Source organism: Topomyia yanbarensis, chromosome 2 (assembly GCF_030247195.1).
Source record: "Topomyia yanbarensis strain Yona2022 chromosome 2, ASM3024719v1, whole genome shotgun sequence".
NCBI classification, from domain to species: domain Eukaryota; kingdom Metazoa; phylum Arthropoda; class Insecta; order Diptera; family Culicidae; genus Topomyia; species Topomyia yanbarensis.
Window position 1 is genome coordinate 6,513,187 of NC_080671.1, and position 23,765 is coordinate 6,536,951.

The 23,765-nt window shown below is 38.4% G+C and overlaps 3 protein-coding genes across 4 annotated transcripts in view; 2 read left to right on the top strand and 1 right to left on the bottom strand.

The window, feature by feature from the left end:
* Positions 1–13,536, top strand: part of LOC131678467 (uncharacterized) — a 56,133-nt gene extending 42,597 nt beyond the window's left edge. The window contains exon 4 of the mRNA XM_058958644.1: positions 13,353–13,536. Coding sequence (XP_058814627.1) covers positions 13,353–13,536 — 184 coding nt within the window. The remainder of the gene's footprint in view (positions 1–13,352) is intronic.
* Positions 1–23,765, top strand: part of LOC131682974 (tRNA-dihydrouridine(16/17) synthase [NAD(P)(+)]-like) — a 310,819-nt gene that overhangs the window by 124,638 nt on the left and 162,416 nt on the right. The gene's annotated exons all lie outside the window — the stretch shown is intronic.
* The window catches only part of LOC131678468 (uncharacterized), a 35,551-nt gene continuing 25,702 nt past the window's right edge, over positions 13,917–23,765 (bottom strand). The window contains exon 4 of the mRNA XM_058958645.1: positions 13,917–14,047. Within this exon, the coding sequence (XP_058814628.1) occupies positions 13,917–14,047 (131 nt within the window). The remainder of the gene's footprint in view (positions 14,048–23,765) is intronic.

A 23,765-nucleotide genomic window follows, 5' to 3' on the forward strand; every position in this document is an offset into this window, starting at 1 on the left:
TTATGTTTTGTGCTTTTTCATACTTTGCACCAGCCCAAACTAACGATCAACCATTGAAATGTAATAGTAGAAACTTATTAGTATTAGAGTAGCAATAATTGTAGTTTTTAGTATCAGTTTACAATTGCTATGTGCTAGTCATATGGCTATCTGTCTACGTGTTCGTCTGAGTTTCTGTGACAGCTGAGCCAGGGAATGGATGCAGAACTGGCGTAAATGATAGAATAGTGGGTACTTTATTGCCTCGCACGAATTTTTTCCTTCCTGCGATTCGTTGGTCACATTTTTCCGGTGTTCAATTCGAGTATTCGATTCGATTCATTCAGGAAGATTGGATTGGATAAATTAAGGTACGATTAATTTACCGAAACATGTGTATCATCTATTCCCTGTCAGTATGATATGACAAAATTCTAGCAGAATGCAATTGTCGTTAATGATAAATAAAAGTCATTTGCTAGCATTTAGACGAGTTCAAGTAGTTTTATTGCATGTTACATGTGTTCTTTTCTTCTACAGTCTGCTCTTGTTATACTACGTTCACACTACAGAGTTAAAACATGTTATAATAATTAGCAACAAGAAAACTTTGTTTGTTTGCTTTTCTACTACTCATGTGTACCAACAATAATATCGGTCATTTTATACGCTTCTACTTAATCTCTTTGCATCTTTTTACCTTTATTAGGCATGTTGTTATCGTTTTACTATATCTTAAATTAGATTCATACTAACATTCACTAACAAAACCAATTGCAAACAAAAACAAACGCGATCTCAAGCATTAACCTACCGCTCGCGCGATCATGAATCGGTTATATCCGAAAGTCGCTACTTTCGGTCCTAGCAGCCATATTTTCAGATGGACCAATAAAAAATGGGGCTCATATTTATTTATTTATAATTGATATCAACAGACACAGTGTGGTCCTAATGATAATTTCTTAATCTATTTAAAAAGTCAAATTGTAATCTGCTACGTGGAATGTGAAGATCGAACTCGAATGACACTCTGTTGAAGGTCCGCTGTAAACCAACGATGGCACCGTTTACTCCATAGTTAGTCCGGCGAAGAGGTAATCGGAGGAATAAATTATTGCGAAGGGCGCGAGGGCGAACATATTCATATTTATCGCACTGAGAAGCTCGGGGCAGTCAATTCGATCTTGCAAAATATCCGAAAACGTCATAGCACGGAATAGATCCCGCCGCACTTGCAATGTATCGAGTCTAATAAGCAAACCCCGGTTTTTGTAACTTGGCAGCTGGTGAGGGTTGCTCCAAGGCAATCGACGAAGGGCAAACCGAACAAATCTGCGCTGTACTGTCTCAATTCGATGGACACCGTTAAGATAGTGAGGGTTCCACACAACTGAACAATATTCCAGAATTGATCGAACGAGTGAGCAATAGAGAGATTTCAAGCAGTAAATATCTGAAAAGTGCTTAGATATTCTCATTATGAACCCCAAACAGCGTGATGCCTTGCGACAATATAGCTGATATGCTGTTTAAACGTCAGTTGTTCATCGAGAAAAACTCCAAGATCTTTGAAACAATTCGCTCTGTCAATCGTGGATTCTGCTAGACAGTATTCGAAACGAATTGGCATTTTTTTTCCTGGAAAACGCAATGACCGTGCATTTCTTGAGATTTAGGGTCATTCGGTTGATTTCGCACCATTCTGCAAAGGTTACCAGTTGGCGTTGAAGGAAAGCTGCATCAACAGTATTCCGGATTCTGTGGTATAACTTGAGGTCGTCAGCGAAAGACCTTCTAAACAGAAATTGACGTCGTTGAAATATAGAAGAAAAATCAATGGACCAAGATGGCTGCCTTGCGGAATACCAGATGAAGCAAAGAACTCTTCGGACACACAATCACCTATCTTGACTGCTAGACGACGATCACTGAGATACGATTGCATCCAACGGAGAATATTAGTACCAAAGCCAAGTCTATCCAACTTTGTCACTGCAATAGCGTGATTAATCTTGTCAAAAGTAGCTGAAAGGTCCGTGTGGATAACGTCAGTTTGAAGGCCGTCCGACATGGCATCTGTAACATATGTTGTGAACGACAGAAGATTCGTAGATGTTGAACGTTTCGGCATAAATCCATGCTGAGTCTCGGAGATATACTGTTTGCAGTGGCTGGAGATGGATTCCAACACAGCCATTTCAAACATATCCACTAGACAATACGTTCAATGGTAACATGATCGGGAACTCTAGTGATATGCGGGAACTCTCTTCTAGTATCTGAACCGTGCACGGAAAATTTAGCATTAGATTCACGGTCCGCGCGATCGTTCAAGAACACAAACGAATATGTTAATGGCCACACGGTTATAAAATCGAATTTTTACACGCGAAGTTACATACACGCTAGCAGACGCGACAAACAGGTTAACATACAAACGCTCGAGCCCTTCGCCATTATCCACGCAAATCTAAGTTCGCGTTCTCGCAAACAGTATAACACCCCGGTGACTAAGTGAACGTTCTAACACATATAAATTTACAAACGCGGTCTGAAGAGTAAACCTACCAAGGCCCGTGTTTGAATCGGTTACAACTCTCGGCCGTAAATAAGCTCCCCTCTGAATATCTTGACCAAGCATAAGTCTTCGTTAAAAAAATCAAATTTGTATCTGTACCTAGTTTTAAGATAGCTGTAATTTTTACTCTTTATTAAAACTATTGTCCTCCATCTTGTAAATAGAATTGTATCCCTAGTTTTAAGACATCTGTGAAATTTCTCATAAATATTTGTTCCTCCTTTTATGTGCCAAACTATATTGTTAGTTTTAAGATAACTGTAAAAAAATTCGTAAAAAACTACTCCCCCTCTTGTATATCAAACTGAATTCCTTGTTTTAAAATTTTTAACAAAAAAAAATCTTTTGCCCCCCCTCTTGTATATAGAATCTTATTTCTAGTCTTTAAATAGCTGTAAATTTTTTCTCTTTTATAAAAAAAATTCAACATTGTAACCTCCTAGTTTTAAGATATCCAAAATGTAAAAGCAAAAGAATTTGGCACCGCCAAGCTAACGCATTTGTGCCTATCAAATAAACGAAATGAATAAAAAAACTCGGCCGTAGCAGGCTAGGTTCATGCCTTCAGTTAAACCAATCGGAAAAGAATGACGCTCATATCTACTCAACAACACATTCCATGGCAACATAACCGGGAACTCTAGTGCTATGTGAGAACTGACTGTCTTATAGCGATCAGCACGTTAACATACAAACGCTTAAGACCTTCTCGATCATTCACGGACACCGAAGCCCGCGGTCTCGCAAACATGAAAACACCCCGGTGATTAGGTGAATATTTTAGCACTAATAAACTTATAATCGCGGCCTCAAGCGGGAACCAGCAAACGCTCATGTTCGCGCGATATTGCTTTGGTTACTTCCGGAAATCTCTATCTCCGGATTTAGAAGCCTAGATCCATACGTGCAGTTGGACCAATAAAAAACGACGCTCATATCCACTAGACAATACGTATCATGGCGACATGACCGGTTAGGGGGATCTTACTCTCTTATAGTATCTGAACCATATAGTATCGCATACACGGTCCGGAGCGATCATTCAAGGATACGCGCGATTATGCAAATGGCCACAGGGTTAAAAAATTGAATTTAAGCACGTAAAGTTACATACACGCGATCACGCGCGACAGACAAGTTATCATATAAATGCTCGAGCCTTTTGCGATCCTCCACGCACACCTGCGCCCGCGGTCTCACGAACAAGATAACGCCCCGATGACTAAGTGAACTTTTTAGCAAACGCCATCTCAACAGTGAACGTACAAACGCCCGTGTTCGCGCGATCATGTATCGGTTACGTCCGAAAATCCCTACTCTAGGTTCTAGCAGCTTAGGCCCATGCCGTCAGTTGAACCAATCAAAAAATGATGCTCATATCCACTAGACAAAACGTTCCATGGTGACATGACCGGAAACTTTAGTACTGTGGAAGAACTCACTTTCTTCTAGCATTTGAACCGTACACCGAAAACTAAGTATCAGATTTATGGTTCGCGCGCGATTATCCAAAAACATGCGAATGAACATACGGTTATAATATAGAATTTATACATCCGAAGTAACATACACACTAGCACACGCGACATACAAACGCCCACGTGATCTAACACGCTTACGCACAAACGCCCGCGTCCTTAACGATAATACACAAAGCCATGCAATCGCGATCATCCATGCATAACTACGTCCAAGATTTCGCAAACACAACAACGCCTCAACGATTTAGTGAAGGCTATAACACTTATAAGCTGATTAACGCGGTCTTCAGCGCGTACAAATAAACGCTCATGCCCACGCGATAGTAAAGTCACTGCGTAAAGTCACACTGAATATCAAAATCAGAATCACGATCCGCATGCAATTGACCTTAAACAGTGTTTTAGTGGGTAACATTTCCCGTCTCGTCTGCAATTGTAGTGAGGGGACAGGGAGCCCTTCCGAGAACTCAGCTTTACAGCTAAAAACTAAAATTATGGTAGAAATGGTATTTAATTTTAAGAGCCCTAATCGAAGATGATGATATTTGAGGAAGTTCTATTTTTTGTAATAGTTGAATAAACTATACGCCGTGATATTATCTTCAAGTTGTCGCAACGTTACTTTAGTGTAAAGTAAAACCTACAAAAGTTATTTAAATAAAACCGGTTTTGAGGAACACCCTAAAGCTTACATTTAAATTTCCCGTGGAATGGAAAGTATGAAAGATAGACTTTCTGTATTTTCAGTTTTTTTTTTCTAGAATATTTTGTTCTACAACTTAATTGAAGACATTCCAGTCCTATCTCGAACCGTTAAAAAGTTCAATTTTAGATGTTACTAAAATTAGAACTACTCTAGCTGCTATTTATACGACGAGAAGGGCTATGAACAGCACCACAACTTTCCTTGACATATTATAAGACTAAAAAAAAGTTGAAAGGTTTGAGCAAAGAGCAGGGCAGGAAATATTCGAACCGAACCTATGTTCGAATACTTTCAAAGCACGAAGCTTTGCGTTATTGGTTCGTATACACAAGCTTCGCATCACAATCGCTTACCATCGTAATTGCGGACATTTGGGCGATACTTTTGCATGCTCTTCGGCGAGGACAAATGAAGCTTCTTGTTCATTTCATTGATGTTCGGAAAGATATGTAAAAGCTTTTGCGTAGTTTTCGACGAACACGAGCTAAGCTCTTGGTTCGTGTGATCGATATTTTTGAAACATTTACATGGAGCTTCGAAACGATATTCGCGAACACAGAAAATAAGATTACCTCGAAGTATTTCAGAATCACGAACATCGAAAGATTATATCAATTTAGCATCGCGAGGGCCATCGTTAACATGTTCGCCGGACGATATTAGTTTTCTTTATTCAAATACCTACCTACTAGCTATGCAAAAAAAGTATATTCTAGACAGAGGCCTTGTATTAAGAATGGAATAGGTGAAAAATAATTGTGACAATGTGTAGCTTATGAATGCTGGGGTTAACTGAAAAGTGACGTAACAAGTTTATTTAAGATACCCTACTGATATATTACCAGTAGGGATAAAATCAAGATTTCGCTACAGGGCGGGGATAAATTTTCAAATGAAATAAATTAGGGCTAGAAAATGAAGTTAAATGCAATGTACACAACGTATTGAGTGGCTCGCTTATCTTAGTCATGTTCCTATAGTCACCTACCAGTTATGTCAGTTTCTTGAGGATAAAGATATCGATATCCATTCAAAGGAAAAAATCGATTATCAGTTAAATAAATAACGTCATGATGTGTATGATTAATCCTAGAAATAAATAGGGAATGTCAATAAACTCGACCATTCCCGATTCATATTTGGCAGTTCTGGTCGTTTTGTAAATCTTGTTTTCGACTAACAGTAAAACCATTTTGATTCAGAAGTATGTTTTAGAAGGGCGCATGTTTTTTCGTGCACTTATTTAAAAAAAACGCATTGAATCCATCTACCAGTGTGATGAGACATTTTTGCCTTTCTCATATAGAAAGGTTATGCAATCACTCTGAAAAACGTTAACCCAATCCCGGCCCGGAGGGCCGAGTGTCATATCCCATTCGACTCAGTTCGTCGAGATCGGAAAAAGTCTGTATGTGTGTGTGTATGTATGTATGTGTGTGTGTGCATGTGTGTGTATGTGTGTGTGTATGTGTGTGTGTATGTATGGCACATTTTTGCCTTTCTCATATAGAAAGGTTATGCAATCACTCTGAAAAACGTCAACCTAATCCTGGCCAAATTTTTTTTCGACTCTCATAAGGTTTCTGGATTTTAACAGGGGCGTAGTTGATTGTTTACGGAGAGGGGTTACACCCCCCCCCCTCTACTGTTCACTTCCCTCCTTTAAAAATCTCCTTAAATCACCCCTCAGACCACCTCCCCATCCAGCCCTCATACCCCTCCCTTTCAACCCCATCATCTTTAAACCACCACTATATCACAAAGCATACCAATTTAAGCTCGGGAGTCGTTCGTTCATGGGACTTTCGCCCTCCTCACATACCCATCCCCGCATGACAAAATGAGTTAGCAAGCAGATAACATTGATCTAATGCTGATTAGGCTAATGGAGTATTATATTTTTTTATTTCAAGTGTTTCACCGTCAACTCAAGTTCGTGGCTGGCATGCCATTGTGTATAAGTGCAAAGTGTACTAAGAATGTAATGGACATTTCCACAATTATGTTGAACATAAAAAGCCTCCGTGCCATAGTTTAGAGAAATGAGAAAGGCACAATTGCACCGCTAGGTGGATTAAAACAGGTTTTTATAACTGTTTTCGAATATTATATCGGTTGAGAACTTTTAGAACATGATATTTCGAGAAATTTTGAAAGTGAAATTCAATCAGTTGTAAAGTTATAGAAAATAGCCTTTTAAAATGAACGGACAATTGAATTATTACTAATACTTTATGAATACATTATCTAAGTTCTTTATTCAATGCAATATGTATGCAAAAAGTTAAAAACTGGATTTCCCTTGAGAACTGGGCCAAAAAATCGAAAAAAATGTGTTGGCGATCCGAGAACTAGAACAGAAATTGTAACTCTTGGACCTCTGAAGTGCATGCGTACAAAATGCTATAGTCTAATGTTTGTTTTCATTCATTTCATTTAATAATTTTCAGTTGAGCAATTCTGTCGTAAACTGCATTGTGGAGCGAGGGTCATAACTTCCTAAATTTAAGTGTTCCCATTAATTTAGTACACTCTCTTTAACATAAACTACTCTAACGAATGAACGAATGGGAGTAGGTTCGATAAATTTTGAAAGAAGCCGTTAAATCAACCACTTAAGGGATTACACCACCGCAAAATTAAAAAAAAAATCGAAATTGATCTTGATTGATTTTATTATTCCATATCAACATTTGAATAGGGCTAATAAGATTTGTGAACAAACTTTTGTTTTGCTGATTTCTCTTATGTGGTTTTTGTTTGAGGCGAAACTGAGTCAGTTCCTAACCCCAACTGCTGTCAAAATGTATGAACTGACAGCGGTTGGGGTTAGAACCTGACTCAGTTTCAGGTTCAAGCGAAGTCGCCATTAATTTGTTATCATTTCAACACAGAAAACATTTGAAATCGATTCTACCAAGGGCAAAGATGTTGATTCATGTGTATTTTTCATAAAATTCAACTCTGTAGCGGAAAAATGAGCGAAATAAGTTTGTTTACAAAAGTCTCATTAGCCCTTTTGAAGAATTACTATTGTATTGATCTAAAATATGGGTCTTCAATATAATATATCAAAATATGGAATGCGGCAAAAAGCGAATAATAATGGAAAGACAGTATTCGAAAAAGTTCGAGTTTAGAACGACTTTCATTCTACTTGGAGTTATTTATTTCGCTTCTCATTTTCCGAGATTTCCCTTACATAAAGCATTTCGGCTATAACTGAGTCAAAAAAAATACAGGGGGCCCTAAGTATTTCTTTCATTTATTTTTTATTAGTAAAAGTCAAATAAGGAAAGATTACATCATAAAGAAGATAAACCAAATTTTGTCCTTTTCAGAATTGTTTTTGGATTTCCAACAAAAAAAAAATCACTAGAACATTGTAAGTTTTTTGCGTTTCTCCATCAGTAATTAGTTAACAAATACAATACAAACAATTTGGAATATCCTTTTCATTATTTATAACAAAACACATGTACAGGAGTCAGGAAATAAATTTCATAAAAGTGGAACATGTAATAAGTTTAACACTTCATTTATTAAGTGAACAGATTCTGTCGAAAATGTTTGAAAATAAATATTTTGTCTCTTGTGATTAGGTAATCAACCAATAAACTTATAAAACAATATTATAAAAATCATTTGGAAGCTTTCCTCTTGGTTTGGTACAGGTGCCTGGAATGCAACATTATAATTCAACTAATGACAATAATAATGGATTCAAGTATGTAGGTACTAGGTTAATAAATTCATTTGGTAAAATTAAAAATAACGTTTAACACACAAATCATCGCATATTATTGAGTGAATATGACTAGCCGATTTAGGAATGTTGCGCAAGAACGTTAGAAATCGCAACAAGTTGAAAACAAAGGCCAATGGACTACGCCTAACTACCCCTCAGTGGATGCAAATAACTGAAGTTCGCCGTCTAACTGAACTCAGACGTCAGCTGTGAGATTCCATCCGAAAATTGTTCTTTTTAGGAAGAATTTGTTTTAGATAGGTAGATTATTAAGAAAATTTAATTTTATTAAAATTTGGGCGAAGAGAATTGATCAAAACTTTTGTACATTATATTGTATCATTTCATCCAAAAGAGTCATTTCACAAAAAAAATAAATTTCACGCTGAAACCCTTACCCCCTTAAACATACTTTATACATCTTCACCTAAACTCCTTGGCAGGGAAAATATACTCCGATTGAAGAAGAAAAGACGAGTTTGCAATCAAAGTAGCTAGTAAACATAATTGTATTCCGAAAAAAAGAATTTGAATTTCACTACCAATACGCTCATTCAAACTCGTGGCTCATAAATTGGTAAGGTATGCGACGCACCTAATCCCTAAATCCTAAATTATAATCTTAAAATAATCCATTTTATTTATACTCAAAATAAGATTTACAGTTTATGCTTTTAAGACAGATAGTCACGTAGCGAACATGTTCGCGGTGGCCTCATGATGCTGATGCTTGAAGCGATATAAAACTTCGATGTTCGCGATTCTCAAATAAACGAGGTATTCGCTTTATATGTGTTCACCGAATATCGCTTCGAAACTCTGTGGAAATGTTCCAAAAACGCAAAAACCACGAGCCACGAGCTTACCTCGTGTTCGACGATGTGTGCTTCTAAGGTTAATGTGAACTTTTTCGAACATTGTAAAGAGCGAACTAGATGCGAAGCTCGCTTCGTCCGAGCAGAGATAAGTTTTACCCCTAAATGTTCGCAGCGATTGTGTCAAACTCATCGATTGCATGTGGTATGCTTGAGAAGGTGCTTCGTGTAGCTTCGAACAGCAATCAATTCATTTTTCGAACTTTTCCTGCCCTGGCAAAGAGTTAAAATTTCTGCGAAATTCACATTCTGGACCACTGTGCATTTCCTTGCTGTGGTTGGTTATCCGAAGCGTTTTCCAAAAGCACTCGGGAAACCGGTTGTTATTTAGCATAAGGATCAATGGGTATAATTTTGCTTACCTAGTCTAGGTGGTTGTTGTTGATCCGTGGTCCTTGCCTCAGAATGATTAGAGGCGAATTTTTAACGGACCACCATGCTACTCCATTCTTCGTAGATATTCGAGCGATAGACTGCCTGATACCAAGAAAGAACGCAATAAATGTTTCCATCAAATAGCACCCACAGCTCTAAACGCTGGAAGGTTTTCACACTTGAGCATTAAAAAGCGCACATCGTTTAGCATTTAATGTCCCTCTTAATTTTCGCATCCGTTCACTCGGTTTAGGTCCTTTCCTGCTTCTACAGTTACAACGTTTCATCTTCTAACAGATTCGTTCTCGACCTTCTCAACGGTCCCGGTGGCGAAGATGAATGGAATGTTGGAGTGCAAAAATGTGGCTCGAAATTAATCTTTGCACAAATTCGTCCGGTGGAAGTGTAATAAAAAAATTTCCTTCTCGTTTCGTCCGCTCTCACCCCGTCGCGTTGGTCATCTGTGTGCGAGCTAGTGCCATCGAAGTGAACCTGCAGCAGCGAGCGGATCAACATAAATATTGCTAGCGAACACGAGGAAGTCGAACGTGTTCTCCAACGTTGTGCCTGTGATGTTTGAGCGATATGAAAAACGGCCAGTATGTGAACATTAGCACGTATGCTCTTGGGGCGGGTTAGTTCGAGGGTAACTAAATCCGGCTCAGTGCTATATCGGTTTGATTCGGGATATGCCGTTGCTTTCGGAAAGGTCGAACTCTGCAATCATCGGCTTTGATTATACCCTGCGTTGCTAGCCAGGATGTGTTACTGAAAGAAACTTTTTATGATTTTTAAGCACAGTTACAAAATAAATTTATGAACAATTTTCTTCGACTCCAGGAATGTAGAACATAAAGGTGTTCACGTATTTCGCAATAAGATGAGATTCAATTCCAGGCACACTCCGGTATAAAATAAACGCTTTCTTAGTCCATCTCCAGTAATGCTTCAGTGCTTAAAACACAACTACGTATCATCAAATATGATGTTTCAATTTGCACCATTACTTACCGTTATCAACATATCCCCCTTCCACCTTAAACCAATGTTTGTATTTTCCGAAACGTGTTCAGCTTCAGCTGGCTGTTGCTTGTTTGAAGCAGCTTACCACAGCACATCACCTCCCCTAAATGGTGGTTAGCCAACGACGAAATTCGTGTACATCCTCATCAATGTCAGATTGGGTTCGGCAGATTGAATGAATAATAGTGTATTGGTACCCCGCACATGACAGCCCTCGATAAATCCTTTCCTGTTACGCATAGATGGCGGATAATCTCAAATGACGTTTTCCAAAGAAGCGATAAATTATGCATGAACCAAATAACACGAGAATGAATGGCTGGAGAAAACGTTCATAAAACTTGTATGCCGACCAGATGCTCCAGCACCGGATACGGTGCTTGCGGAGAAGCAGAATCATCAGCAGGCTGCTGACGTGACTGACTAGGAACTATATGCATGCCCAATTGCGCATCCAATTGTCGTGGGAAAGATAGAGGATGTACATGTGTGGGAATAAAACATTCAGCAGCTTTACCAGCCACCACCGACCTACATTGTGGAGGAGTTACGCTGCCGGTCGTGGACTAGACAAACGAGTCGGGATATGTGGCTTCGACGTGCATAACAAATGGAGTGAAAATTGTTTCCTTCCGAACGATAGGACGCGGCGACTAGCGACCAGCCTATTTGTTCTGATCGCGTTCGAAAGAATAAAGTGTAGCGATAAATGAACGGGAAGCTGGTGAGAATGCATAGATTTAAGTTCAATCGTCGAGGTAAAGTAAGCTTTGAGAGATGTCCATAAAATCATGTTCTGACAGGACTATTTTGTTGTTCTTTCTGACTGAAAATTGATTATATGGCTTATAAATCGGCCAAAAATTGTTCAAACAAGTATGTGTATAAATCGGTTTATTAATGAACCTAACAATGTTTCTTTTGAAAGTTCAATTCTTATAGAATAAAAAAAAATCACTGAAGCTTTTTTTAGCGAATACGAATTGCCGGGCCTTTCGTTTGACTTCTTTCATCATGTTTGGCACAGTCTCCTTGGTTGCTTTCCGCACCGCAAAACGTCAGTTTGCCTTGAACTGCATCGCACTGACAACGATTTCTTGAGGTTCCGCTTTACGATTGTCTAATATTTTTCTATTGGGGGAAACTCTGACGTTTTTGGAGACAACAGACGTTCTTCCAGGTACTTCAGAACATATATTTCCTGATTGATGGTCCCGGTTGTGATTTAAATGTTGCTCTTCAAGCCACAGGTACAGATGGCCTGCCACACGAAATATTTCTTTGCGAACTTCGACAATTTAATTTGTTTGAAAATCTTTGCCACCTTCCCTCTTTTAGCCGACGAATCAGGAAACTGTTTAAAGTCTGCCTTGACATAGGTTTCGTTATCCTGTACCACGCTATCAAACTTCATCAGAATCTTCATGTACAACTTCTGTCCCGCTTGTTTTTTAGTTCGATGTACGGTTATACACGACACTACCAGCTTGTTTGCGACATCTCGGAGACGTTGGGGTTCCGCTTGCCAGTCTTCTCATCGTTTTTACAGCTTTTGGCTTTCGATTTCCTTCAAAGGGCTTACGAACACTTTTATTACGTTGGTGACAGTTCATTTGATCGGTGTCCGGCCATTAGGCCGAAGGCCGTTAAGCCGAAGGTCACTAAGCCGAAGGACATTAGGCAGAATGGTCGTTAGGCTGAATGGTCATTAGGCCGGATGGACATTAGGCCGAATGGGCTTTAGGTCGGATGCTTAATTCAGAGGAGGGAAAGGGAATCGAAGCTTATCCTGCACAGCTTCCGGGGCTTCTTGGTATGAGCTAAATTTTCGTATCTCGATTGAACGAATCTCGTATTGTTTTCATTGTGTGAATATGACAAATATTTTATTTCTTTTGGGGTACAAGCACACATATTGAAGCGATGAGGGATAGCCGTTGGGAACTAATACAATTTATTTTTTACATCGCGTCAGCAACAATGTCCGACCATCAGGTAGTTAGGCAGAAGGATGCTACGCACATAAAATCTATCTGTAATCAAAATAATCTGTTCTGTGACAATTTAATCAATCATACACTATAAAGTCTTGTGGAATGGAAACAATCTAATTTTCTTCTTTCATATTCCTTCTCTACCATTTTGTCTCACTCTTGTCCACTTTCTCTTACCTTTATATTTTATTCTACATTCTCTCACAAAATCTCTAATTATATCCCTAACTCAATTAATTTAAATCATTGATGTTTTATCCTTCTTTTTAATATGAGCTGTTCATTAAAATATATCCTGTGAATTTCACTACTTTTATCCAGCCAGTCAAATTATGGAAGTGACCTAGATGATAATTCACATACATGAAACATATAATACAACTTTTACTAAAGTTCATTCTTTTTATTTCGATTATGGGAATTAAAGCTCACGACTTATTCTAGAAGTTGTCATTGTACACTAAGCTACCAATTTTATTTTTTTTAGAAGACACGAACAAAAACACTGTCGTGTCAAATATTTCACCAGAAACACGCATATTTATTTATTTATTTAATTATTTAATTTTTTAACTTTCTACCGCATGCAGCGAAGCCTGCGTGATGCGGCTTTACCGCATAACCGAGCCCAAGGATCCGAAGCAGCGTAAAGCTGCTGAGGATCCGCCGAACGATGCGGCCATCGACCCACCGTTGGAAGCGGCGGCCCCTCGCAAGCGAACCTGTAATCCACCCGTTTGCCCGGATTATTCAAATATATGGGCAATCAATTAAATAGTTTAAGTCCGACGAAGCGGTTTGAAGCGTAGCCACATTAGGCGTCCATTTTATTTTTCATTCCATGCAGTCAATAAATTAGTAGCGAGAAATGGGATGTAAATATGCTAAACGTTATAATTATAAGTTAAAAAAATCTAAATAAATCACCCTTCATTGAAAACTGATCATTCTATTCCGTTTCAACCACTTCATCTATCACTCTCTTTGGCTTATTCGGTCTAATGGCCATTCAGCCTTTTGCATTCGGATGAATGACCATTCGATCTAATGACCATTCGGCATACTGACCATTCAGCCTAATGACCATTCAGCCTAATGTCCATTCGGCCTATTGTACATTCGGTCTAATGTCCTTCGGCCGAATGACCTTCGGCCTAATGACCCCGCATCGATTTGATCATATTCAACAATTTCGCCAACTTGGCGTGTAAGTAGTTTGGATTTTCGCGATGCCTGAGTAAAATTGTGCTCTGTTGCTCCTTTTGCTCCGATACCATTTTCACAACTGAAAAGCGAATTTCAAAATCAAACAGTTGGCTTAATGATCTATAAAACGAAGGGTAAGCGAAGGGAAGGTTTGGCATTTTACGGACACACTTGAATATTCAGGCACGCAATTGACGCCTATATACAATCAGTCTGAAAATCGACTTCCTTACCGAAGCATGAATGGGTTTTCTGAAACTTCGAAAATCCGCTGTCTTTTCCATTTTCATGCAGAAATTTTTATACCCCTGCGTGACAATCCTCATTTTATTTGGTAACCACCGGTTGTGATCAATTGCCAGGACAGGAATCTGTTGATGAATAGTACAGGCTGCCAGGTTGCAGGAAAGATGCAAACGATATAAAGAATAAGGATGATGGACAAGCTGATGGATCCGCATACGTTAGACGAAGTGAGACTTCGAACTTTGTCAAGTCTGAAACAAATTAGATATGCTATTTTGATGATCTGGGATTATTTGATGGCCTCATTTACCAAAGTCATATGAAGAATCAACGACTCGACTATGACTACTATAAGGGCATTATGCCCTTCACTACCGTCTATAGGATATCTTGTATTCTATTTAGCAGAATTTCAGCAACACAACATGCGGACCCAAGTTCTGTTTGTTGATTTTAATGTAGCGTATGATTCAGTAATATGAAACGAACTGGTGTAGGTAATGTTAGAACATGGGTTTCTGACAAAGCTGATGCTTATTCGGTGCGTTGGTCAAAATCAAGTGCAAGGTTAGTCAAAATAACATCCGACTTGTTTAGAACGTTAGATGGAAATATGGACGCCGTGCGCCGTCCAATGATCTGGTGGTCAAAGGACCAGAATCATGATCACGTAATTTATCATGCTCCTGGCTTTCGTGGACGACACTAACATTATAAAGCCTTTTTTTCATTTTAAATACGAGAATCGGAGTGTTTCGTGAGTTACATGGTGGCTCATAGGGAACTTTTCGCGACATATACAGCTTATTCCGAAAGCAGTGTTCACTGCTTCAGCAGTGTTTTCACTGAGGAAACATTAACCAGTAAACAGGGTTCTGACGCTGACAGAAACGTCCCTGTTGGTTTTGCAATTGGACCCCATCCTATTATTATATATGACATGGTAAGCACAGCGTGTTCTAAGATAAAGTCATCGTCAAACTCTGGCCCCGATAGAATTCCATCTGTAGTACTGAAGAACTGTTCAAGCAGTTCGCTGATATCATTATCAATCATTATCAATCATGTTTAATTTCAAGCCCTTTGGCCCAAGTAAGACAGATTGTATTAAACACGGCTCTATTTATAATGTCGTAGAAAATTAATTATAATTCTTATTTTTTTCAAGTGTAAATTTATTTGGCTACATTTAGAAAGTTGACCTCGATTAATACAATAAATGCAATGCATTCTTCATTCTTTTTCTTAATTGTAAATCTATCAAGATCAATTGTTTTCCTTTTTTCGAATGTGAGCCGAAACGAATGCTCCATTATTCATTAGAATTTAATGAAGAGTCGCCATGTCATGAATAGCACAGTGGTGAGAATGATGACGATCACATAGTAGCGCTCTGGTGCGAGTCGGCACCACAAAAGCAGACTTCTGAGAACGCGAAAATCGCGGCTTGCCATTACATCTCTAATCGGAGCATTGAGTGGTCTTCCTTGGGTCCAAAAGGTATCCATTAGCCGAGACCTGGCGGAGCTATACTCGGTGTGCGCCCAGACAATGTGCTCGATATCGTGATAGTCTTCGCCACAAGCGCAGACACCATTATCTACGAGCCCAATACGTCGGAGTCGGAATTGGAACATCACATGAAATCGTGACCCACATCCATATCCTTGAACCAAAGTTCGTCGATTCATTCGGGAGTGGTTTAGGGACAAAATGTCGAAAGACACAAGGTCGAAAGGCCAAATAGTCGAAAGAGATAAAAAGTCGAAGGTCAAAAGGTCGAAATAAACAAAAGGCCGAAATGGACAAAACGTCGATAGGGACAAAACGTTTTACACGCGGTTTCTTATTCCATCGCAGTATTTCCTAACATAGTTTTTTGATTAGAAGCATAACTAAGGGTAAACAACCAAGACGATCGATTACTGTTGCTACTGTCTTTTGTTTTACAATTGCATTGCATTAATAACCATGTCGTTTGGTTTGCTGAGTTCGTGATTGTCCTGTGTTTTAGTGGAGTAGACTATTTCTCTTTATGTTTGCCTTCTCTGACTACTATTGACTGTGTGTTGTTCTGTTTTCATGGTGATTTGGGAGCTTTCAATTAGATAGGAAACCTGTGTTAACTGCTTTGTTACCGTCTGTTATATGTCATTGCAGCTTATTCTAATGATACTCTCTTCGGGTAGTATTTTCTCAACTTTGAAACCTGCATTGGTCTTGGCGTAGAACAATTGGCTATTTTTAAATATAAAAATAATCTGAATAAAGCTATGTTCTTCAAGTTACTGAAAGCCGATTTCAACTTATATGTTAATGCTAAACAAATAATCAAGCCTACCATGAACTTGAATTTCCCCAAAAATATCTAATTATAAAATACAACAAATTGAATTTTTATTGGAGTTTTTCCTTCTTTATAACATGAGCTGTTCTTTATATGATGATTGACGTGTATGATGATTCCTCTCTCAGTGATGATTTGAGATTTGGGATACAACACATCATATTTGAATCGCTGTCGCGATTAATTATACAGAAAATAATACTGAAAAATGTCCAAATTTTACCCAATCTAGCAGGCACAAAATATGTTCGATGAAGCTAGGACGAAACTGCTTCGAAGTTGACCATATTGCCAGCGTAATGCGGTGTAACCGCATAACCGAGGCCAAGGAACCGAAGCGGCGCAAGCTGAGGTGGCCGTCGACCCGCCGTCGGAAGCGGCGGCCCCTCGCAAGCAAACCTGTGATCCACTAATTTGCCCGGCTTACTCAACCATAGGGTCGATAAATCAGTTTAAGTCCGACTGAGCGGAGCGACGTCGGACAGCACACGTAGTAAAGTGATGTGGCGTAGCCACATTAGGCGGCAATGTCGATTTATTTATTTATTTTACTCTTCTGCTTTAAAAATGATGAACTAACTATGATTGGTATGCGACATTTTTAATTCTATATATAATATTGCTAAACATTTGTTTTGTTCCACTATAATATACAGAAAAACATATAATTCTTAATATATTATAAACAATTTGTCTGCTTTAGCGTTTCCCGGATTACTGAACAAGTGGTTTAAGCGCCATCTCTTACGAGGTCACGTTCAAAGTTGCCCGACGAGAGAGTCAGTCTGGTGGGTTACTTTTACTATATTTCGGGGGTACTCCATCTCGCGGGACGATACCAAACAGTAATCAAAAGATCGCGACTAAACTACCAACTCCAGGTTATCATCACTGGCAGAGTCCCTCCCTAGTAACAATTGAGGTTTTATGGCAGTTTTGTAGCTACTGATAAAACCTAGATTGCACTTGTAGCGTGCTATAAAACTGAAATTGTTACTTGGGCTGATAACTACCAATAATAAGCCAGCTTCCGAAACCAGAATGGAGACTGTTTTTCCGAGCAGTCAGTCTTACAGGAATCTTAACATGAGACCCTTCAACTAAACAAATCTACAGAAATATCACTTCAAACACCTTAACATTGAATAATGGGGCATGCAATCTATATTGAAGGTTTATTTTACAAAAAGAACATAATTCTTCTTCTAACATTTTTTCTTCTTTTTCCGGTTTGGGGCCCTAGCATGTGCGGGTGAAGAATCTATTCTACGCTCTAATTTTTAATATTCGGCTTGAGCTTTCGTCACCCGGGCAGGGACCCGATCATCTCACGCTGCTGCTTTTGATGCGCACTCAAACCTTTAAAATGTTGACGACTGCTGGTACCGCGCTTCTTGCGCCAAGTTTAATGAAAGCTATTCGACGACGATACGGCTGTTTTGCGCTGCCTAGCGCCGAGGGTGTTGTTAAGGTCCTAGCTTGAATTTTGGTAACTACTGGTAGTGTTGGATCTCCGGGGAGCGTACCAGAAACAAAATACGGATGCTATCGATCCGGCTGACGGATTTGTCTTTGGACCTTTTGTCTTCGACCTTTTGTCCTTCGACCTTTTGTCTTTCGACCTTTTGTCATAGATTCTTCGGGAGTATCGTATGTAGCCAGCTTCCTAGTTTCCCATTACTGCACGAAGCATGTTTTTTGAGAATTCTCTGATGAGTAATAGTAAACAATTCGTTGAAGCAAATTGGTCGTTCACATATTTCACCTTCTAAAGCATCCACCTTAGCTAAAGAGTCCGCCCTCTTGTTACTCGAGATGAAGCAATGAAAACGGATCCAAACCAAGAGAATCTGGAAAGATTTTTCAGATAAAGCACTCAGTAGCTCCCGTGTTTTCTCAAAAAAAAATACGTAGAGTGCTTGCAGTTATTAATCAAGCGAATAACCAAAATGGAACTGAGGCTATCCGAACCGATGAAGTAATGGTCCGCGGTTAATGTGTCAATGACTCCAAGAGTATACTGAATAATACCTAGTTCTGTGGCATAAACTGGAGCATGGTCACTGAGTTTGTAGAAATCAGTGAACTTTTGATTGGAAATACCGGTGGACCCTTTTAGATTTGATCCGTCAATATAAGACACCTTACAGCTGTTGACTTCTCACAATTTATTATAAAAAAATGTTAGGAACCACTTGCGGGAGTATGAAAAATACATGTGCTGTTCCGACAACAAGTTTAGCAAAAAGTTGTTTAAAATTGATTAAATGCTAAAGAGTTACACAAATCACTGTAACTCTTTACATCATTCTACTAACAAAAACTCCTTCCGGCGGAGATGCAAAGGCATACACGGTCTCCTTAACAACGTTCATTACACTTACATTCCTTTCCTTCCCCGATGGCTGTAAGAGCATGGCCGGCGCCGTTATTGGCATTTCAAAGTATAGAACTCGAAACGTGCACATTGATGATGGATAGCGACTCCCAGGTCCCATTTGTTGATTCTTTGTGTAATATTGCTTAGTCTGATCAATCTCGGAGTAGCAACTACGAATTGTACAGTCATCATGCTGATGCTCATGCTCATGCTCAAATCCAATATAAGCAGCACTTCTTATAGTCGGCTGTTTGTAGTTTGAGTTGCCTATTTTGCGATTCGAATATTTCCGTATGAATACAACAAACGATAAATAAATAATCATATGTCATTTAACCACCTGGCTCTTTTTTCGTGTTCCAGATACCATTTCAGTTTTCGTCAATATCGTTACAATTGAAAAATAGAAAAATACGGCTCGTATTACTTGTAATAATGAAAATCTATTTTGTTCACAATGCCTTTTCGGCCAAATATCATTGGTTGTTACTCTTGGCTAAGACAAAAATACATACCTAGAAAACGATGGCACACAACGAAAATTTCGTTTCAAATTTCCATTAAATACAATTCCTCTCGTTCACGAAACATGCTCGAGAATATGTCATATGCAAAGTATGATGGTAACATGTTTTCACTTACATGCATCAAACCGAATTTTGTTCATCTGTTCCTGTGGCATTCAGGAAAAATATTTAAAATTAACTTTAGCAAATTCTCTCACCTGTTGATGACAAAACTTTCACTACCCACCTGCCGATTAAGAACCTGTGCCAAATTCAATTAAACAAAATGTTATTGGTCTACCCGACCCCGCTCCTCCCCTACCGAGTCGTGTGAAAGAGAAAGCAAGCTAATGGGCTATTATACCATCACCGAATGTAATTAAATCATTATACAAAAACTACCAGCAAGCTTGGAATAGTCTCCAACAAGAATCCTGGCTAATGTTTTCAGCCTTTCAACATATTTTTTTGTTTCGTACCTCACACTCCCCGGAAAAGGCTGGAAATCAAAATGTAGCAAACATTGTTAGCGCGTTGAAAGAGCAACAGCGATCGCTCGACGGACATCCTTTTAACCTCATCCTGTACCTGCTTTCTACCCCAGCCATTCTCTCTTAGGCACAGCATGTGTACAAATCGTTAGCAAAGAGTGCACACCTCATTAAATCTCGGAGTTAATTACACACGCCATTGCAAACGAAGCACTTTTCCACTCCTACTCTAACGATGACTTTTCTTTTTTCCGGCACTTTTCTACCCTGGAGGGGATAACACTCATCTCACGAGCGGCTACGAGCCCCCTCGTAAACTCTTGTGCCCAGCTCTGGCATGGCTATGTGAAGGAAGCTGCCCAGCTCTGGAATAGCTATGTGAAGGAAGCTGGATACGGTGCGGCGGCGTGCCAAGATATACGACATTACTACAAATTACCTCCAACCTCCGCCCGCCTAGGGTCGAGACCTCCAACAGATGGCAAAAGGGGGTCTCCGGCCGGAAGTGCGCGGAGTGTAAATTATGTCACTGGTGTTTGTATGTTTTTGTTTGTTTGTTTTTTTTTGTTGAGAATGGTTGTATGGTGGAGAAGCAGCATACGGTGGTTCCTTAGCGATGTGATCCGAGAGCAGCAAAAAGGACAATCAAATGAATAACATCTTGGGATGGTTGTTTATGTATTCAAGAAAGCCGGGTCGAAGCGAAACAATGCGTCGCAGTAGCTAATTAACCCTCTAGTGCTCATGTTTATATATAGTTTGTCTAAAAGTATCAGATAGTGTGAAACCTGTGATTAGCAGTATTTTACAAGAAGTGTAGTTTTATCAATTTTTAATTACTAATGAAATTCGTAACAATTACGAATTCTGTTTCTGTGTTGACAGCCAGAAGCTATAAGGTTAAGCTTAATTATTTCTCGCCAACGCCTAGTCGTCCGATTGACGTCATTCCGGAAAATTAAATAATCATGGCAGAAGCAGCAACAGTGTGTTTGTGTACGTATAAATACACAATATGTTGAAGAGAGGATATCTTGTCGGCTTTCAGCTAGCTTTCAGCATCTCTTCCCTTTATCGGATACGATGTGTTTCATCATTGAATTCACGTGAATTGTTGTATTCATACCAGAATGCCACAATCTAACGCTGAATGGATGGGGGAAAGCGATACTGGAAGCTGTTAAATTTTCCATTTGAAAGATGAATGAATCCCTCTCAGCTCAAACAGCATACCTACCACAAAATCGCATTGTACGAAGTGGTGCACTTGAAAAGTGTTCGAACCCCTCCCGAGACAAGAGCGGCTCATTTTTCACGAACAGCTCGAAAATGGAAAACGGACGAAAATTGCTTCAATCCGATTGAAATAACATCTCTCCACTATTCGAACAAGTGCAAAATGTGTGTATATAGTGTTGCTCGGATCAGATGTATGGGGTTGGGACCTTGGCTTATACTGGCATGAAGAGTGAGAAATCGGTGATTCGGGAAAATAAGTTTTTAGTTTCTAATTAAACTTTAACCTTTGCTTGGATCATGTTGTACATTTTAGTTGAATAGTTACGGAAACGACCCAGGCTATCCGAATTCACGAGAGGTGGACTGCTGGGATAAGAATTCCGAGAAGAAATATGTTGTTTTTCGGTCATAAAATAAGATATAGCAAAAAAAATCGGCTTGGTAATTATATTGATGGGAATTTCAGCTAGACTTGTAGACGAGGGAGCTCAAAGTTATTTCACTTTGTCGTCAATTGGCTTCCGTTTATCCTTTCACTTCTGGCAATAGACAAATTTCGGTTAAGCTATGCAATGAATTACTATCTTTCAGTTCAAAGAAAATCTTCGATTTTAGTATAGAAAATCCTCGTCCGGCCATTATATTTTTTGCATTTATTATGATGGAAATGTATAGAACTCGTTCAAAATTTTTCAAGTGCTCGACAAATCGGAACAATAGCTGTATGTGTATTAGGGTGGGACAAAAAATAGATTCCAGCTCCGAGCAACTTTTTGGGGGTACCATTTGGGTCCTAGAACACCTGTGCAAATTCTTAGCTTGATCCCTGAAACTATATTTTTGCGCCCACTGTTTAAAGTTTACATGGGATTTTATATGGGAAAATTAACTTTCACAAAATAATTCCTCCACGTGTCGCCCATTGCTTCTTAACAATAAACCGTTATGTGGCTTTTGTAGGAAATTTAACAAAGAAATAAAATCTCGAAAACTACGAAACGATCTGACGCTCGAGAAAAAAGTTATTAAGCTGAAACCGATTGATAAAATATTCATTTTTTCTAGCACCACTGTTGTTAATTGTCCAATTATATGCAATTTTGTTTTGATCTTCTCTTAATGTGTCTAAATCATTTACTTATACTGATTGGCCACTTCGCAAAAGTTTTGAGGGATAAATTTTTGTACATAATAAGAGAAAATTAAAGATTTTGTGTATAATTCGATCGTCAGCAGCAGTGATGCCATGAAAATTAAAATTTTCATTAATCTTCAGGGCATCAATCGGTTTTTGCTTAATAACTTTTTCCACAAGCATTAGATCGTTTCGTGGTCTTGTAGATTTTGTTTCCTTGACAAATTTCCCATAAAAATCAGACATCTATTTATTTTTAGGAGGTAACGGGCGAGTCTCGGAAGAATTAATTTGCAAACGACGTTTTCCCCATACGAAATCCCATGTAAACTTTAAACTGTGGGCGCAAAAATATAGTTTCACCGATCGAACTAAAAATTTGCAGAGTTGTTCTGGGAGCTAAATGGGACCCAAAAAGTTACTCGGAGCGAAATTTTATTTTTTTCATATAACCATGTCCCATTCTATTGTGTATTCATCTCAGTAATGGCTGTGCGCAACTAGTTTCAAACGAAACGCCTAATGCGACAATTTAACGCTATTAATATGATTTTGGTTATGTTTTGTAGTTCCTACGATATTAGTTTTTTTTGTCTAAGCACGACGCGTTTTAGACAATTAATATTTAGACAGTACAATGACTTAAAAACCCTATAAAAATACTTTTCTAATAAGCCAAAGATTGCAAAATCCGTACAGAAACGGCTGAGTTATTAACATATGCAAAAGAAAACAAAAATGAAGGTCACGCAATGATGATTATTAGCTGCCGAGCTCCTTTTTCTCCCTCTCTCTCTCTCTTTCTCTCTCTCGCACTCTCTTTTAGTCTTTAGATGTTTTCTTATTAATAGTTTGATCATTTTAGTGCGGAGCAAAGTATTTATGTTCAAGCCCTTCATATTTTTGAGTTCATTTATTTTATTTATTTACTTTAATTTATTTTCTTTATTTTATTTTTATTTTGTTCATTTTTTCATTCATTTAATATATTATTTTATTTAAATCACTGATTTTATTTTATATATTTTTTTATTGCATTGACTGTGTTCAGTTATTGACTTTATTCATTTATTTTATTAATTAATCAAATTAATAATCAAGTTTACTAATGTTATTCATTTATCATTATTTATTTGATTTTTTTGTTTATTTTGTTTATTTGACGTATTTTAAAAACATTCTCCGTTTTCTTGTCTTGTTCATTTTCTTTATTTCGATACAATAATGCATTGCGTTCGCTTTATTCGTTTTGTGCACTATATTCATTTCATTCGAGTATTTCAATTTTGTTTATTACAAATATTCTGTTCATGGTACTCATTTTATTGTTTTGCACATTTTATTCATTTTATGCTTTGCATTCATTATTTATATTTGGTGCATTTCATGAAATATAAACATTTTTTTCTATTCTACACAAAAATATTTGTTTTTCAGAAATCTGAAAAAGACA